This window comes from Engystomops pustulosus, chromosome 3, assembly GCF_040894005.1.
Source record: "Engystomops pustulosus chromosome 3, aEngPut4.maternal, whole genome shotgun sequence".
Lineage (NCBI taxonomy): Eukaryota > Metazoa > Chordata > Amphibia > Anura > Leptodactylidae > Engystomops > Engystomops pustulosus.
This window is the reverse complement of record NC_092413.1, coordinates 6,499,607-6,518,654: the sequence shown is the minus strand read 5'-3', so window position 1 is coordinate 6,518,654 and position 19,048 is coordinate 6,499,607. Positions and strand designations below refer to the sequence as shown.

At 45.7% G+C, this 19,048-nt stretch overlaps 2 protein-coding genes across 2 annotated transcripts in view; both read right to left on the bottom strand.

Annotated features, from left to right (window-relative positions):
• Nucleotides 1–279: 279 nt before the first annotated feature.
• Nucleotides 280–3,226, bottom strand: LOC140120878 (uncharacterized). The gene is made up of 3 exons (XM_072139898.1): nucleotides 3,110–3,226; nucleotides 2,762–2,855; nucleotides 280–2,471 (listed from the first exon to the last, which is right to left on the bottom strand). Exons 1-3 carry the CDS (start codon nucleotides 3,209–3,211, stop codon nucleotides 1,408–1,410), a joined length of 1,260 nt encoding a protein of 419 aa, XP_071995999.1. The 5' UTR covers nucleotides 3,212–3,226; the 3' UTR covers nucleotides 280–1,407.
• Nucleotides 3,227–10,227: 7,001 nt separating this feature from the next.
• The window catches only part of LOC140120790 (uncharacterized), a 159,378-nt gene continuing 150,557 nt past the window's right edge, over nucleotides 10,228–19,048 (bottom strand). Inside the window, 3 exon segments of the mRNA XM_072139733.1 lie at nucleotides 10,228–11,724; nucleotides 12,450–12,552; nucleotides 15,207–15,401. Coding sequence (XP_071995834.1) covers nucleotides 10,562–11,724; nucleotides 12,450–12,552; nucleotides 15,207–15,401 — 1,461 coding nt within the window. The 3' untranslated portion in view covers nucleotides 10,228–10,561.

The following is a 19,048-nucleotide window of genomic DNA, read 5'->3' as shown; positions in this document are numbered from 1 at the left end:
TATATATGTATCCAGCACAATATATAGTTATCTTACACACTGCCCCCAGTATATATGTATCCAGCACACTGCCCCCTGTTTATAGGGAGTCTGGACACCTCAGCTCATCCCAGTATATAAGGAGCCAGCAAACTCCCCCCCCCCCCCCCCAGTATATAGGTATCCAGTGAACTGTTCCCCCCTCCGCCCCCCTGTATATAGTTAGCTCCAGCACCCAGCTCCGAACAGGCACACTATAATGTCATAGTGTGCGCACAGGCCCAGAGAAGGGAGCGCTACTGCTAAAGAACAGGGGAGAAAAGCCGTGGGGTGCGCCAGAAGGTACTTTTTTTGACTGGGGAATTTTGGCTTACACCACTTGTTTCTTCCACCAAGTTGCCCCCGGTTGAAGAAATGGGTTCGGTTGTGACCAAGAAGAGGATGAATACCAAAGTTTGGATTTCTGAGGCTACTTTATTTCCGAAAAAAAGCTTTTGCTTCTGCCTCATTCAGATGTCTCAAAGGAGTTCTTCTTAGAAATTGAGTGCAGGTGCAGTGCCATCCCAAATTAATTCTAAGGACTGCTCAGTGTCTGAACCCTTGTCAAGCCAGATGGACAATGTTTTTGTGGCCACTTTGATTTCCTAATTCACTTCAGACCTGCTTAATAGTATGTGAAGGACAATGCTCGTTCAGTTCATTTTAATCTTCTGATCAGCCTGTAGAACACCAGCAAATCATTGATCCTGCTCGTGTGGTGACAGTGGCTTGGGTCGAGCTACTGTAAGAAACAATCTTAGTGAATCGCGCCGGACTTCATCTTCATCTGAACATCTGTAACGGGGATCGCGACAGGACTGGGTAAGTAAATGTGCCCCATTCTGTTTCATATAAACTCTGTCTGTCATCTGCCTTGTGTATGGACAATTCTTTTCAAGCAGCGTTGTGTGGTATCGGACCCTCCTCAGGATAAGAAGTCCCTGGTTGGCAAAACTATCGATAAACCTCTGGAACAAATAAAAAAGAGTTATGGCACCTGGAGGTTTTCACCTGATCCTGGATATTTTTGAGCCACCGATTTCAAAAATCACCTCCATTTCTCTCTAGCAGCTCTGGTTTATATGATGTGGAGCATTTCCATCAAGAAATAAATACAACGGAAGAACAATGGGATAAACATCTCATCACTGATCATAGTTTAGTGTGGATTTTCTTATTCTCTCTCTTACTTTACAATATTCTAAATAAGGAAACACATGTAAATAAATGCGAGGTTCTGTTTTGTTACGACCAGAAGACGAGCGCCACAAAATAGCTGCAGGTTTTTATTTTTATCTAAAACCGAATTTCCAAGCAAAAAACCCACCTTCTGTAAATTTATTTAGAATTTTTCTCCTGTGTGAATTCTCTCCTGTGCAAATACTTATTTCATGGTAAAACACTTCCCACATTCACAACATGAAAGGGGGTCTGACCCTGAGGGATCGGTATGAGGTCTAACACAACTGGATTTTGGGGTACATGATTTCCCACATTCTGAATAAAAATGAATGATGTTTTTGCTGTGTGAATTCTCTCAGGTGCAACAAGTGGTGACTTCACAGCAGGTGGTTTCTCAGCTGGAGGACTTGAAACTACTTTCAGATGAATCTTCTGGTGTCTAATAAGATCTGATTTTACAATAAACCTCCTGTCACAATCAGGACATGAAAATGGCTTCTCTCCGGTGTGAATTTTTATATGTCTAGCGAGATGTGACTGCAGTCTGAAACATTTCCCACATTCTGGACATGGGAATGGTTTCTCCCCTGTGTGAATTCTCTGATGGGTAACAAGATCTTGTTTCCTTGTAAAACCTTTGCCACATTCTGAACATGTGAACGGCCTTTCCGCTGAGTGAACTTTCTGATGGAGAACGACCTCTGTTCTAGTTTTAAAACATTTTCCACATTCTGAACAATGATACGGCTTCTCTCCAGTGTGAGTTCTCTGATGTCTGATAAGCCCCGAACTGTTGATGAAACTTCTTTCACAATCTGAACATGAGTGCGGCTTCTCCCCAGTGTGGATTTTTTTATGTAACATTAGAGTCGATTGTGAAGTAAAACATTTGTTACATTCGGAACATGGAAAAGGCCTCTCTCCTGTGTGACTTCTCTGATGTATAATAAGCTCCACCATTCTGTTGAAAGCTTTCTCACAGTCTGAACATGGATATGGCTTCCCTGTGTGTTCTTTTTTATGTATATATAGTGAAGCTTTTGAAGTATAAGATTTGTTACATTCTGAACACACAAATGGCTTTGGCTTATTGGGATCTCTACGACGACGTACACGCCTTCTGCATGGGTTTTTTTTAGGAATATTTTGTGACTGAACTTGTGTAGGAGGATCAGATGACAGATCTGAGCTGTGAAGGGCTGGGGGCACAATGTGGGGAATGTTGGTTTTTGAAGATCTCATTCGTCTCTCCAGTCTCCAGACGTCATCACCTGCCGAATATAACACTGATTAGAGTATTTTTAATATAATAACTTTATATTCCATACACTTAGGAAAGAAGGTGTAAAATTTTAATTATTAAATAGATATTAATTCCAAAAGTTCCAAGTTTTAAAAATGGAGTCCAGACAAGAATATCTCACCCCCTGGTTCCGGTACTGGTAATGGAGCGTCGGGGGGTAAGTGATGATTATTATATTACTGCCCCCTGTATATTCCCTTTGCTGCAGTCAGGACGGGATTTGTAGGAACAAGTCCTCATGTAGTGGTGGTCACTCACCTGGGGGGTTATCTGTAGGGACGTCCGCCTTACACTCCTCATCACCACTCACATCTGCTTCTTCTTCTGTTACAGCATAAATAATATTCAGATCCTAAGTAAAAAAAAAGTGTGAAACAAATATTATAAAAGTCATATATAGACAATAAATCAGCACATGGAGCGTTTTACATGACAAATCGAAGATTACAGAACCTTCTATATCAGGTCCACAAACCAACAGAGAAGTGATAGAATTTGGTTGACCAAGAAACCTCAAAGACTGAACTCAAGGACTCACACATCCCATCCACAGATTATAGGGATCATCTCCACAACCGTCCACAGATCCTGCAGGATTATATCTACCTGATCCTCCATGGGATCTTCTTCTGGACAATCCTGTGGAAGAGGAGGACGGGGACATCTCTCTGCTGATATCTCCTCATTGTATAGATCTGTAGGAAACATCCAGAGACTGAATTCATTCTGTACTGACAGATAATGATCAGACGCGTGGATATAATCTATTACCTGGTGATGTGAGGGGCTGGTGGTCCTCCATCATGACCTCCTTGTACAGGTCCTTGTGTCCTTCTACATACTCCCACTCCTCCATGGAGAAATAGACAGCCACATCCTGACATCTTATAGGAACCTGACACCCACAATGACACAGTCATCACCCGGACCCCTCCCTTGTGTTATTATATAATGTCCCAGCATTCCCGGCAGCACTCACCTCTCCGCTCAGCAGCTCAGTGATCCTGGAGGTAAGTTTTAGGATCTTCTGCTTATTGATGTTCTCATGTTGAGGTCTACAAGTCGTCTTCATTACTGTGTAATCCTGATTATGGAGACACAGATGGGACACGGGGATAAGAATGAGGTCATGTGACATCAGAGCTGTGCATTATGGGACATTTCTAGAAGACTGGGAGATATTGGGGTCACTGAGTGCAGATAAGAAGGACGTGACCTCTCACCTCTCCTGTGACCTGGTAGAGGATCTCTAGGGTGAGGTCACAGATCATCTCCGCCATCTTGTCCCTGTTTCTCTCCATCCTGGACGAGTCACTCAGGAAAATCCATCTGGTAGGAACCGAAACTGAAAGAAGATGGAAAACCCCTCAAACCCCCAGAAATGTGAGAGAAATGAGGAGAAGCTGAGGGAATATTCTGTGGAGACGAGGGATTTGTGTAACGTGTGAGGGGATGAGGAGCAGCAGAGGCTTCTCTCAGGCTCATGGTGTATAATAAGTGTCTGGTAATATGAGGTGGATGTGAGGTGAGACATGGAGCCGGCGTGGGGTGAGGTACAGAGCGGCGCTGCCTCTCTCCGCTATATCATCTCCTCTATAGATAATAACCGCACAGTGTAACTTACCCCCAGCTGCTGGGATGGCGAGACCAGGAAGAGGCGTGACGTCACATGTCGCATGCAGATCATGTGACCGGGATGATATATGAGGGGGCGGGGCTCCGTCTTTCCCGCCTGCAGGTGTGTGAGGAGATGCAGAGTTGTGCTGTGTGTGTGGAGAGAGGATGAGGAGGATTGCAGCTGCTGGGGTCCTGTAGTGAGAGTGGAAGGGTCCTGGGAGATGTGTGTGTGTGTGGGGTGCAGTGTATCATATGGGGGTCCTGGGAGCTCTGTGTGTGTGTGGGGTGCAGTGTATCATATGGGGGTCCTGGGAGCTGTGTGTGTGTGTGGGGTGCAGTGGATCATATGGGGTCCTGGGGGCTGTGTGTGTGGGGTGCAGTGTATCATATGGAGGTCCTTGGAGCTGTGTGTGTGTGTGGGGTGCAGTGGATCATATGGGGTCCTGGGAGCTGTGTGTGTGGGGTGCAGTGTATCATATGGAGGTCCTGGGGGCTGTGTGTGTGGGGTGCAGTGTATCATATGGGGTCCTGGGAGCTGTGTGTGTGTGTGGGGTGCAGTGGATCATATGGGGTCCTGGGGGCTGTGTGTGTGGGGTGCAGTGTATCATATGGAGGGCCTGGGGGCTGTGTGTGTGGGGTGCAGTGTATCATATGGGGTCCTGGGGGCTGTGTGTGTGGGGTGCAGAGTATCATATGGAGGTCCTGGGGGCTGTGTGTGTGTGGGGTGCAGTGTATCATATGGGGGTACTGGGAGCTGTGTGTGTGGGGTGCAGTGTATCATATGGAGGGCCTGGGGGCTGTGTGTGTGGGGTGCAGTGTATCATATGGGGTCCTGGGGGCTGTGTGTGTGGGGTGCAGAGTATCATATGGAGGTCCTGGGGGCTGTGTGTGTGTGGGGTGCAGTGTATCATATGGGGGTACTGGGAGCTGTGTGTGTGGGGTGCAGTGTATCATATGGGGGTACTGGGAGCTGTGTGTGTGGGGTGCTGTGTATAATATGGGGGTCCTGGGAGCTGTGTGTGTGGGGTGCTGTGTATAATATGGGGGTCCTGGGAGCTGTGTATAATATGGGGGTCCTGGGAGCTGTGTGTGTGTGTGGTGTGCAGTGGATCATATGGGCTCCTGGGGGCTGTGTGTGTGGGGTGCAGTGTATAATATGGGGGTACTGGGAGCTGTGTGTGTGTGGGGTGCTGTGTATAATATGGGGGTCCTGGGAGCTGTGTGTGTGTGGGGTGCAGTGGATCATATGGGGCTTCTGGGAGCTGTGTGTGGGTGCAGTGTATCATATGGGGGTACTGGGAGCTGTGTGTGTGTGTGGGGTGCAGTGTATCATATGGGGGTCCTGGGAGCTGTGTGGGGGGGGGGGGTGCAGTGTATCATATGGGGTCCTGGGGGCTGTGTGTGTGTGGGGTGCAGTGTATCATATGGGGTCCTGGGAGCTGTGTGTGTGGGGTGCAGTGTATCATATGGGGGTCCTGGGAGCTGTGTGTGTGGGGGGGGGGGTGCAGTGTATCATCTGGGGGATGTGTGTGTGTGTGGGGTGCAGTGTATAATATGGGGGTCCTGGGAGCTGTGTGTGTGTGGGGGGTGCTGTGTATCATATGGGGGCTGTGTGTGTGTGTGGGGTGCAGTGTATCATATGGGGTCCTGGGAGCTGTGTGTGTGGGGTGCAGTGTATCATATGGGGTCCTGGGAGCTGTGTGTGTGTGGGGTGCAGTGTATCATATGGGGTCCTGGGAGCTGTGTGTGTGTGGGGTGCAGTGTATCATATGGGGTCCTGGGAGCTGTGTGTGTGTGGGGTGCAGTGTATCATATGGGGTCCTGGGAGCTGTGTGTGTGGGGTGCAGTGTATCATATGGGGGTCCTGGGAGATGTGTGTAATTCTGCAACAGTGGAAATGGTGGGGAGCAGCGTGTATAGTGAGGGGTCATGTATGGATTGTGAGGTGTCTAATGGCTGCATATTGCCATTGGGACATACATTATAAATGCGGGGGGGGAGGGGGTACATGCTGTGTGATTGGTGCAGTATATAATATGGGGCTCCATGCTGTATATGTGAGTGGACCCCCCATGTTATAGACTGCCCCTAACACATACAGCATGGACCCCCGTTATAGACTGCACCCCTACAGATTCAGCATGCCCCCCTCACACACAAGACCCTCTTTTGTTGGCTTCTTGCATATAATGACCCCTTTGACTTATACTCCCACACTCCTAACCCCCCGGCCAATCATATCGTGGTAATATGGCGCACAAGGTGCAGCAAAAAAACCCACCAAAAATCTAATAAATGCCCCCGACCGTGTTATTCGCTCCTCCCCGCACCGGATGTATTATGTGATCTCCGCCCCCTAGAAATTCTAGTGCCATTCATGTGCCGTAATTACATCTGTGGCCGCTCTGACCTGGATCTCAGCTATAACTTGCCCCAGGGTGTCCCCCACTCACACCCCTACACTGCTGTACATGACATGATACCTCTCCCCCTCTTTTAGGAGGAGGGGCTACTTCATATAAAAACTACCTTATCAATTTCTCACACTTCATCATAAACAACCTCATCCTGGTACCTCCATTGTAGTCTCCACTAGTGTGTAGTTCGCAAACGAGCCGGCTTCCCCCAGTGAGCTGATGCATCACTAAACCCCACCCCTAACCGGCTTGCCATGCCTCCTTTAACCCCATACAATCAGGGTATAAGTGGGGTGATTGACTGGCCTGCAGCTCTATATCGTATGTTTAGTAGGGAGCCGTTCAGGAGCCAGAAGAGGCTAACGACCCAGCTCGCTAAGAAGAGCCGGAATAACTATCACTAGGCTAGAGCCGCTTATATACAGGACCTGCAGTGATGTCACCTCATCATGTGATCATGTGTGGGAGGAGCCCAGGGATCACATGGTGCTGGGTGTGGGCGGAGCTCAGTGTGTTCCAGGTTCTGTTGTGCTGGAGAAGCTGAGGTGTATGTGCAGGGCGGATGTACGGGGGCTGTGTGTGTGATGTGTATAGTATGTAGCAGAGCTGTGTGTGTGATGTGTATAGTATGTAGCAGAGCTGTGTGTGATGTGTATAGTATGTAGCAGGGCTGTGTGTGTGATGTGTATAGTATGTAGCAGAGCTGTGTGTGTGATGTGTATAGTATGTAGTGGAGCTGTGTGTGTGATGTGTATAGTATGTAGCAGAGCTGTGTGTGTGATGTGTATAGTATGTAGTGGAGCTGTGTGTGTGATGTGTATAGTATGTAGCAGGCTGTGTGTGTGATGTGTATAGTATGTAGCGGAGCTGTGTGTGTGATGTGTACAGTATGTAGTGGAGCTGTGTGTGTGATGTGTATAGTATGTAGCAGGCTGTGTGTGTGATGTGTATAGTATGTAGCAGAGCTGTGTGTGTGATGTGTACAGTATGTAGCAGAGCTGTGTGTGTGATGTGTATAGTATGTAGCAGGCTGTGTGTGTGATGTGTATAGTATGTAGCAGAGCTGTGTGTGTGATGTGTATAGTATGTAGCAGTGCTGTGTGTGTGATGTGTATAATATGTAGCAGAGCTGTGTGTGTGATGTGTATAGTATGTAGCAGACTGTGTGTGTGATGTGTACAGTATGTAGCGGAGCTGTGTGTGTGTGATGTGTACAGTATGTAGCGGAGCTGTGTGTGTGTGATGTGTACAGTATGTAGCGGAGCCGTGTGTGTGTGATGTGTACAGTATGTAGCGGAGCCGTGTGTGTGTGATGTGTACAGTATGTAGCGGAGCCGTGTGTGTGTGATGTGTACAGTATGTAGCGGAGCCGTGTGTGATGTGTACAGTATGTAGCAGAGCTGTGTGTGTGATGTGTACAGTATGTAGCAGAGCTGTGTGTGTGATGTGTACAGTATGTAGCAGGGCTGTGTGTGTGATGTGTACAGTATGTAGCAGGGCTGTGTGTGTGATGTGTACAGTATGTAGCAGAGCTGTGTGTGTGATGTGTACAGTATGTAGCAGAGCTGTGTGTGTGATGTGTACAGTATGTAGCAGAGCTGTGTGTGTGATGTGTACAGTATGTAGCAGAGCTGTGTGTGTGATGTGTACAGTATGTAGCAGAGCTGTGTGTGTGATGTGTACAGTATGTAGCAGAGCTGTGTGTGTGATGTGTACAGTATGTAGCAGAGCTGTGTGTGTGATGTGTACAGTATGTAGCAGAGCTGTGTGTGTGATGTGTACAGTATGTAGCAGAGCTGTGTGTGTGATGTGTACAGTATGTAGCAGAGCTGTGTGTGTGATGTGTATAGTATGTAGCAGAGCTGTGTGTGATGTGTATAGTATGTAGCAGGCTGTGTGTGTGATGTGTATAGTATGTAGCGGAGCTGTGTGTGTGATGTGCACAGTATGTAGCAGAGCTGTGTGTGTGATGTGTATAGTATGTAGCAGTGCTGTGTGTGTGATGTGTATAGTATGTAGCAGAGCTGCGTGTGATGTGTACAGTATGTAGCAGAGCTGTGTGTGTGATTTGTACAGTATGTAGCAGAGCTGTGTGTGTGATGTGTATAGTATGTAGCAAAGAAAGATCAACATTATTAGTAAAAGTAGGTGGCCCTGTCCTCTGAGATTACTGTATTTGTCCAGGTCTGGCTGCTTGGGCTATAAAACCAGTATTATCATTTACTATCATAAAACTTCCTTGTCCAGTAGGGTAATACTATAATCATTAATTACAGAGGTCAGTATAGAGTAAAGCCCTGTGTAGCGGAGGTCACATCTAGAAACCCTCCATCTCTTTACACAAATATGGGGCATGACTTATACTTCGGCCGCACGGTTTTCCCTAATAATTCCATCCCGGTCTCTGCTTCTTCTGTATCTAAGGCCACTGAATGGCCCCAAAGCAACAGGGAGTCATCAAATAATTCCCCCAAATTACTAATCGCGTTATCCTCATGATCAGTATCTGTGTGCGGGACACCATGACAGATCCATGGGAGACAAGTTGTCAGGATGTGCACGAGGCAAGATATCAGCACATAAAGATTCTGAGGCATAGAAGTAGGTTGTAGCAGTAGATGAACATACCCGGAGCCTTCCCCGTGTCGCCTCAGGCGGGGGAGGGGTACGGAATATTACTGAGATGGAAGCTTCTATATAGAACTTGTCATTGGATCGGTTGTATCTTCTGCCTAGTTCTCTCATTCACCTTCTCTCGACAGAGAAATGACCACTCACAGGCGGCAGTTAAATTGAGGGTAAAGGGCGTCGCTGTAGGGAGTTATTTGTACATACATGCGCCGCAGGGTTGGAGTAGAGATGTAATAGCCGATTGCACAGGCGGTCCCCTACTTAAGGACACCTGACTTACAGACGACCCATAGTTACAGCCCTCTGTGACCTGTCTGGATGTTACTATAGTCCCAGGCTGCAATAATCAGCTGTAAGGTGTCTGTAATGAAGCTTTATTGATAATCCTTGATCCCATCACTGGGGCAAAACATTTTTTCGTCTGGATCTACAATTATAAAATATACAGTTTCGACTTACATACAAATTCAACTTAAGAACAAACCTACAGACCCTATCTTGTATGTAACAATCGAACGCATTTTCTGCATCATCTGGGTAGTTTCTCCTGGTTAGAGCTGGTGACGTGTCCTGGGGGAGCGATTCTGTTGTGGTGGATGCAGTGGATAGAAGAGTTAGTAGATGTAAAAAAAATTTTTTTTTTTTAGAATTCTCCCGTTATCTCATCGGGCCGGGAGCTTCATGGGTTTGGATCTTGAGGATAGTTTAATTTTCTTAAAATTAATTTTAGAGTCCAGATTTTGTCAAAAATATCTCTGCCGATATGAACAAAAAGAAATGGTAGGAACCCTCTCCCCAGAGCTGAGTTGTAGATCATGTGAGGAGCCACAAGGAAGCGGGGAGACGGGAAACGGGCGCAGTGACGACCCCATGGAGGGAACCTGCCGGAGTCCGGGTTTAAGCGGCAAGTTTAGTGCAGACTTTCTCATTCTCTCTCTTAATCCACAATAATACAGATGGTCCCCTACTTAAGAACGACCCCTAAAGACTGACCCCTCTGCCCACTGTGACCTCTCTGGATGTTACTATAGTCCCAGGCTGCAATGATCAGCTGTAAGGTGTCTGTAATGAAACTTTATTGATAATCCTTGGTCCCATTACAGCAAACAATTTTGAAAATCAATTTTTTGTCCTCAACTACAATTACAAAATATATAGTTTCGACTTCCGTACAAATTCAACTTAAGTACAAACCTATGGAACCTATCTTGTACGTAACCTGGGGACTACCTGTATGAATAATGAAACACACAGAAAAAAAAAAAAGGGAGATCCCATACATCACCACCAGAGTACAAGCGCCACAAAATAACTGTACGTTTTTTTAACTAAAAGACAATTTAGGGGTAAAAAAAAAACAAAAAACATTTCAAACTTTCTGAACGTAAATTTATCATTTCTCCCCTGCGTGGATTGTTTCGTGTCTAACAAGATGCGAGTGCGTTCTATAACATTTCCCACATACTGGACATGAAAACGGCTTCTCCCCTGTGTGAATTCTCTGATGTATACCAAGATGTGATTTTGAATTAAAACCTTTTCCACATTCTGAACATTGAAACGGCTTCTCCCCTGTGTGAGTTCTCTGATGTCTAATAAGCTTTGACTTCTGGATGAAAAGTTTCCCACATTCTAAACACGAATGTGGCTTCTCCCCTGTGTGAATTCTCTGATGGGCAACTAGATCTGGTTTAGCTTTAAAACCTTTCAAACATTCGGAACATTGAAACGGCCTCTCTTCTGTGTGAGTTCTTATATGTCTAGTAAGATGTGTCTGTGCTCGATAACATTGACCACATTCTGGACATGAAAATGGCTTCTCCCCTGTGTGAATTCTCTGATGTTTAAAGAGATCTGGTTTCCTTTTAAAACCTTTTCCACATTCTGGACACGCAAATGGCTTCTCCTCTGTATGAATTTTCAAATGTAGAAGAAGATTTGTTCTCATTTTAAAACATTGCCCACAATCTGAACAAGGAAACGGCTTCTCTCCTGTGTGAGTTCTCTGATGTCTAATAAGCTCTGACCTTGTGATGAAAAGTTTCCCACATTCGGAACATGAATGCGACTTCTCCCCCGTGTGAATCTTCTGATGTGCAACAAGATCTGTTTTAGATTTAAAACCTTTCCCACATTCTGAACATTGAAACGGCTTCTCTCCTGTGTGAATTTTTAGATGTCTAGTAAAATGTGATTGCACGCCGAAACATTTCCAACATTCTGGACATGAAAATGGCTTATCCCCTGTGTGAGTTCTCTGATGTTTTAAAACATCTGATTTCCTCTTAAAACATTTCCCACATTCCGGACAAGGAAACGGCTTCTCCCCCGTGTGAGTTCTCTGATGTACAATAAGTTCTGACTCCTGGATGGAACCTTTCTCACAGTCGGTGGACTGAACTTGTATGGGAGGATCAGACGACAGATCCGTGGTGTGAAGGGCTGGGGGCATATCGGGGGTAACATCGCGCTCTTCAGGTGGTTCTTGTTTGATATCACAATCCTCCACTTTAAGATCTAAAGATATGAGTGGTCCATCCAGGCTCCCGGCATCATCTGCCAAGTATAACACGGAGAAGAAGAATGTTTCAAAAATGATAACTTTAGATTCTGTAAAGAGTTTCCATACACTTAGGAAAGAATTTAGCTAAATGGAATTATTAAATGTGTCTTCCAAGTTTTAAAAATTGTGATGATTATTATATACCGTATATACTCGAGTATAAGCAGAGACCCCTAATTTTAACACCAAAAAATTGAAAAACCTTTTGACTGGAGTATAAGCCGAGGGTGGGAAATGCATTGGTCACAGCCTCCCCAGTATATAGCCAGCCCCCTGTAGTATATAGGCTGCCAGCCCCTGCCCCCATTATAATGCCTGTAGGAAAAAACAAACAGTTAACTCACCTTCCGACGCCCTCGACAGGTCCTCTTCCATACAGCGATGCTCTGGCATCGGCTCCGTGTCCCCACGTGGCCTGTTGCAGGCATTGTGATGTCATTCGTTGACATCAAAGTGTGTGCCGATGCCGGAGCATCACTGTTAGAAGAGGACCTGTCAGGGGGGGGGGGGGGGGCGTCGGAAGGTGAGTACACTGGTTTCTTTTTTGACTCGCCTAAGCCGAGGTGAGGTTTTCGGCACATTTTTTTGTGCTGAAAAACTCGGCTTATACGCGAGTATATACGGTAACTGCCCCTGTATATTCCCTTTGCTGCAGTCGGGATGTTATGTCCACATTATGGCCGTGTGAACCAGTCCTCATGTAGTCGTGGTCACTCACCTGGGGGGTTATCTGTAGGGACGTCCTCCTTACAGTCCTCATCACCGCTCACATCTGCTTCTTCTTCTTTTATCGTTGTGGTCAATACTTCCAGATCTTTATCCTAAATGAAAAATTGCATCACAAATATTGTAGGAATCGTCAGTCACATGGAGTGGTCCAGAAAGGACGATAAAAGAGCAAATTAAGACGCATCCTGTCGTTACCTGAGCTGCGGATGTGGAGACCATGATGGCAGCTCATTGGCGAGCTTAAAGGGGTATTCTCGTCTCGGCATTCAGTTTCATTAATCTTCCATATATAAACATTTCTTCAATTGGATGTTATTAAAAAAAATGTTCCTGTGTGAAGATAATTTCTCATAAATGTAACCATGCAGTCCCTTAGAAACGAGATAGCTTCCCCGGATACGACCACGTCACACTCTGGCAGCGGTGGCCAGACTTGCGCTATAGAGTCCTGCAGGACCATTAGGATTCAGCAATTATTACCACAGGACGGCTGTAGGACCTGCAGTAACTCCTGGATATTTCAAATACAAAAACTTTTTGTTTCTTTGTGCAATCCATCCAGCAGAGGTGGCCGTATCCGAGGAAGCTATCTCGTTTCTAAGGGACAACATGGCTGCATTTATGGAAAATTACTTCACACAGGAACATTTTTTTTTATAACATCTTATTGAAGAAATGTTTATTAATGGCAGATTAATCAAACTGAATGTGAGTGCCCAGACGAGAATACCCCTTTAAATGGAACCTGTCAGCAGAAGTTGACCTAACAAACCGTCAGCAGTGTGTTGTCATGCAGGTAAACCCCTTTCAGCTCGTGTTTATTTCATTGCCCAGGGTTTTGCCATTTCCCAGAAAATCAATTTTTAATTGAGATGTAAATTGGATGAATAAATTAAAATGGTGGAGCTTTAAGCACTGAAGTCAAGCTCTCCTCGTAATGTCTTCTCTCCTGTGACTGAGATTATTCTCCAGGCTCAGGTATCCTTTTGATCCTGAAAGTAAGGGTGTTACATACAGCAGAGGGGGTGTTCTCCGGGTTGGGAGTGCTAAAATCTCCACCTCCTTGACTTTATACACCCCATCTTTATTTCACTACAAAGCTCTTTTTTTCAGATGAGGCCACCATGATGTAACACGATCTGGAAGGTATTAATCTGCTTGACAACAAATTGGTAGCGGTTTGTTAGGTAAATGTGTTGCTGACAGGTTCCTTTCAAGGACATCCTACACATGTAAGTTCAGTGACTAGATGACCTTACATGGACTCTATCTACATTTATGGGCATTAGCTGCTCTGCAGTCCATCCTGAGGAGACCCAGACAACATCTCACACATTGTGAATGCCATCACAATCAGAGGAGTCACATGGAGAGGGCAGGAACTGGAGGACGAATCACCTCACCACATCTCCTGGTGCCTGAAGGGACTTAGAGGAAATCTACCAGCACCTTAAATCAACATTAAACTACAGGTACTTACCTAACATCCTCATCATCTTGATCTCAGCACTTGTCTTCTTTAATATTGACACGCTGGAAAAGAACACTTGTAAAAAAGCAGCCCGGAGCACGGGGATGAGCTATCCGGTGCTCCGGATTGCTAATTATTCACTCCACTCGCCACTTCCCTCCCCCATGCTGGAGAGGGAGGTGATGTCACTCAGGAAATGCGAACATTTAGCAGCCATGTAAGGATAGCCATTTTTAGGGTTAATCCTTTACTCCCCTCTATCTTTTCTAATCTTTAGAAAATTAGCAAATTACCCTGATTAAAGAGGCTACCGGGGCATGGAGTAGTCGGAGCTGAGGTTACTCCATACCCCAGTAGCCTCTTTGATCCTCCTACCCAGACATCTTCAGCGTACAGCTACAAGGAGCTGCGCACACTCGACCTTATTTGGGCTGATGAGGTCTCTTTGCCAGGACTGCTTTTCGGCTCCCGTCCGGTCCTTAGGCTGCGTTCACACACTGCACTTGAATTGCATCGAAAAGCACAAATTTCACCACAATGTGCCGGAGCTTCTCGTAATATCACATAAATAATGACCGATGGGACACTTGTTTGTGGCTGGTGAAAAGCACATGATCATGTGCCGGAGGGCTGTATACAATCAACGGGAGTGTGACTGACAGCCGCCCATTAGATCCGCCCTTTGACTTTTTACCACAGTTTTGGCAGTGATGCAGCTGGCGAAACTACGGTAAAAAAGAAAGGAGCATAAAGAAATGGTGACTGTCACCACCTCCTATAGAAATAAGTGGCGTCATGGGGAACCAGAATGTACACATTGTACAAGCTATTAACCCTTTAACATAAGATATTCAAGGTCTCCAGATTATCTCTCCTTACTGAGAGTCCAAAAGACAGTGTAAGAATGTTGTATATAGTATATACATAAATATATTCACTATATACACACACACATATACATACATACATATATATATATATATATATATATATTCATATATTCTCATGGTGCCTCCTCCACTCACCACATCTCCTGGTGGATGACCCTTTCTTCCATTTCTGCTGGATTCCATGAATGAAAGGAAGAATCCTAATTTATGGTCTTCGGAGACCTATCTGAGGAGATCCCGGCCACATCTCTGCTCATATCATCATATCATCCCTGACATATCATTACACATTTACTACCATTAGATAAAAGACTCACACATCCCATCCACAGATTATAGGGATCATCTCCACAACCGTCTACAGTTCCTGCAGGATTATATCTACCTGATCCTCCATGGGATCTTCTTCTGGACAATCCTGTGGAAGAAGAGGACGGGGACATCTCTCCGCTGATATCTCCTCATTGTATAGATCTGTAGGAAACATCCAGAGACTGAATTCATTCTGTACTGACAGATAATGATCAGACGTGTGGATATAATCTATTACCTGGTGATGTGAGGGGCTGGTGGTCCTCCATCATGACCTCCTTGTACAGGTCCTTGTGTCCTTCTACATACTCCCACTCCTCCATGGAGAAATAGACAGCCACATCCTGACATCTTATAGGAACCTGACACACACAATGACACAGTCATCCCCCGGACCCCTCCCTTGTGTTATTATATAATGTCCCAGCATTCCCGGCAGCACTCACCTCTCCGCTCAGCAGCTCAGTGATCCTGGAGGTAAGTTCTAGGATCTTCTGCTTATTGATGTTCTCATGTTGAGGTCTACAAGTCGTCTTCATTACTGTGTAATCCTGATTATAGAGACACAGATGGGACACGGGGATAAGAATGAGGTCATGTGACATCAGAGCTGTGCATTATGGGACATTTCTAGAAGACTGGGAGATATTGGGGTCACTGAGTGCAGATAAGAAGGATGTGACCTCTCACCTCTCCTGTGACCTGGTAGAGGATCTCTAGGGTGAGGTCACAGATCATCTCCGCCATCTTGTCCCTGTTCCTCTCCATCCGGGACGAGTCGCTGATCTGGTAGGAACCAAAACTGAAAGAAGATGGAAAAACCCTCAAACCCCCAGAAATGTGATAGAAATGAGGAGAAGCTGAGGGAATATTCTGTGGAGACGAGGGATTTGTGTAACGTGTGAGGGGATGAGGAGCAGCAGAGGCTTCTCTCAGGCTCACGGTGTATAATAAGTGTCTGGGAATATGAGGTGGATGTGAGGTGAGACATGGAGGTGGCGTAGGGTGAGGTACAGAGCGGCGCTGCCTCTCTCCGCTATATCATCTCCTCTATAGATAATAACCGCACAGTGTAACTTACCCCCAGCTGCAGAGCCGCTTATATACAGGACCTGCAGTGATGTCACCTCATCATGTGATCATGTGTGGGAGGAGCCCAGGGATCACATGGTGCTGGGGTGTGGGCGGAGCTCAGTGTGTTCCAGGCTCTGCTGTGCTGGAGAAGCTATAGTGTGTGTGTATGTGTAATGCCGTCGAGTTGGGCCATTACTTAGGTGTCTTTGTACTGGCTCCAAAAAGTACAAAGTGACGACCTCCTGAGAGAGCCTCATATAAATATATTGGGGCACATTTACTAAGGGTCCGCAGCCACGAATCCGTTGGGTTTTTCCCAAATATTTCCGTTTGCGCTGTATTTCACGGGTTTGCGTGCAATCGATTTTTGGCGCAATCGCGCCGATTTTCATGCAACAGAAATCGGGGGGCGTGGCCGCCGGACGACCCGAAGGATTCGGAAAAACTGCGGAATTTAAAGAGCCATTTGTGTCGCAAGATCAAGCACTCACATACACCAGAAAAAAGCAAGTGAACTCCGGCGGACCTCGGCGCAGCAGCGACACCTTGTGAATATCGGCGCATGGACCTTAGTGAATCCCGGCAGAACCCGAATCAGCGTCGGAGAACCCGCTGCTGGATCGCGAATGGACCGGCTAAGTAAATGTGCCCCATTATGTGAAAATAGTCAAAATCATAACACAAACCCCACATAAATATATATATATATATATATAAAGCATCACTGCGTCCGTAACGATCCATAGGATAAAAAAATGTAAAGTTAAAACTCAAACCAAAAATTAATATTTTTACCTATTTCATTCCACTAAAAATGCAATAAAAAGTGATAAAAAAAACCATATGTACTCCAGAATGAAACTAGAGCAAGCTACAACATGTCCCAAAAAATACAAGCCATCAACCAAGCCCTCGCCAACTCCCCCTCCTATGCTGCGAGCACTTTTTATTGAATTTTTTTGTTGGATGAAATAGGTAAAAATCATAATTTCTGGTGGGTTTGTAACACTTTTTATATGGTGTTCATCGTACAGGTTTCTTGTGATCCCGGCGTGCCAAGCTTAGCGATGAACACCACCGGGATCAAGATGAAGAGGAGCGCAGCTGAGTATTTGTAGGTCTTTTTTATTCTTTTAAATTTCCTTTAATGTACAACCTGGCTGCGTCCTGAAGGGGTTAAAGTAAAACATTATACTCCTCTTGCTAAAGCTGCATTGGGAGTCCTGTTCTCCATTTGTGATGCAATACTACCACCAAGTGGTGGCAATCAGTATTACTGGTAAGGGTTAATATACCTGGTATTTACAGAAAGTTTGCAGAACTTGTTACATTTGCAGTAAGGCATGCTCCTCATTGGCTGCTTGTTCCTAGAATGTAACCATGGGAAGAGGGTATATAAATTAGACCCTGTTTGTAAATCTGGGTTAGTTTAGTAACCTGCCCACCCCCTGCTTCTCCCAGGAGTCTGCACCAAGGTCTATCTCCAGGATTAATCAGAGTACCCAGAGGATCATCCCTGATACCACAGTGAGTAATTGTACCCTACATACTGTACAGCTATAGCCCTGTATACAGCGCAGTGAGGAGTTGTACCCTATATACAGCACAGGGAGAAGCTGTACCCTATATACAGAACAGTGAGGATCTGTACCCTATATACAGAACAGTGGGGATCTGTACACTATATACAGTACAGTGAGGAGCTGAAGCCCTATATTCAGCATAGTGAGGAGCTGTACCCTATATACAGCACAGTGAGGAGCTGTACCCTATATACAGCACAGTGAGGAGCTGCACCCTATATACAGCACGGTGAGGAGCTGTACACTATATACAGAGCAGTGAGGATCTGTACCCTATATACAGAACAGTGGGGATCTGTACACTATATACAGTACAGTGAGGAGCTGAAGCCCTATATTCAGCATAGTGAGGAGCTGTACCCTATATACAGCACAGTGAGGAGCTGTACCCTATATACAGCACAGTGAGGAGCTGCACCCTATATACAGCACGGTGAGGAGCTGTACACTATATACAGAGCAGTGAGGATCTGTACCCTATATACAGAACAGTTGGGATCTGTACCCTATATACAGCACAGTGAGGAGCTGTACCCTATATACAGCACAGTGAGGAGCTGTACCTTATATACAGCACAGTGAGGAGCTGAAGCCCTATATTCAGCATAGTGAGGAGCTGTACCCTATATACAGCACAGTGAGGATCTGTACACTATATACAGCACAGTGAGGAGCTGTACACTATATACAGTACAGTGAGGAGCTGAAGCCCTATATTCAGCATAGTGAGGAGCTGTACCCTATATACAGCACAGTGAGGATCTGTACACTATATACAGCACAGTGAGGAGCTGTACACTATATACAGTACAGTGAGGAGCTGAAGCCCTATATTCAGCATAGTGAGGAGCTGTACCCTATATACAGCACAGTGAGGATCTGTACACTATATACAGCACAGTGAGGAGCTGTACACTATATACAGTACAGTGAGGAGCTGAAGCCCTATATACAGCACAGTGATCTCTGAGAGAAAACTTCGGCATCTCCTTATTACTGCAGTCCGGATTGATACTTACAAGGAACCTAAATGACATCACTGGGTCATGTAACAGTCACATGACCAGGAATCAGACTCTCTGGTTACAGCAGATGTGGTGTCTGTGCCCTACTTCTACATAGGAACTGAGAAGAGCTCTGGAGTTGCAGGAGATGCAGAAGAAGGTTATACTGAGGGGATGAGGAGGCAGGTTATACTGAGGAGGTGAGGAGGCAGGTTATACTGAGGAGATGAGGAGGCAGGTTATACTGAGGGGAT

Bases quoted from the DNA above. Each gene is read 5' to 3' on its own strand.
- LOC140120878 (XM_072139898.1), bottom strand. From the start codon at position 3,211: ATGTTTCCTACAGATCTATACAATGAGGAGATATCAGCAGAGAGATGT. The intron at 2,856-3,109 runs GTAGATATAATC...TTTTTTACTTAG, and splicing joins AAGATCCCATGGAGGATCAG to GATCTGAATATTATTTATGC. The intron at 2,472-2,761 runs GTGAGTGACCAC...TATATTCGGCAG, and splicing joins CCCTACAGATAACCCCCCAG to GTGATGACGTCTGGAGACTG.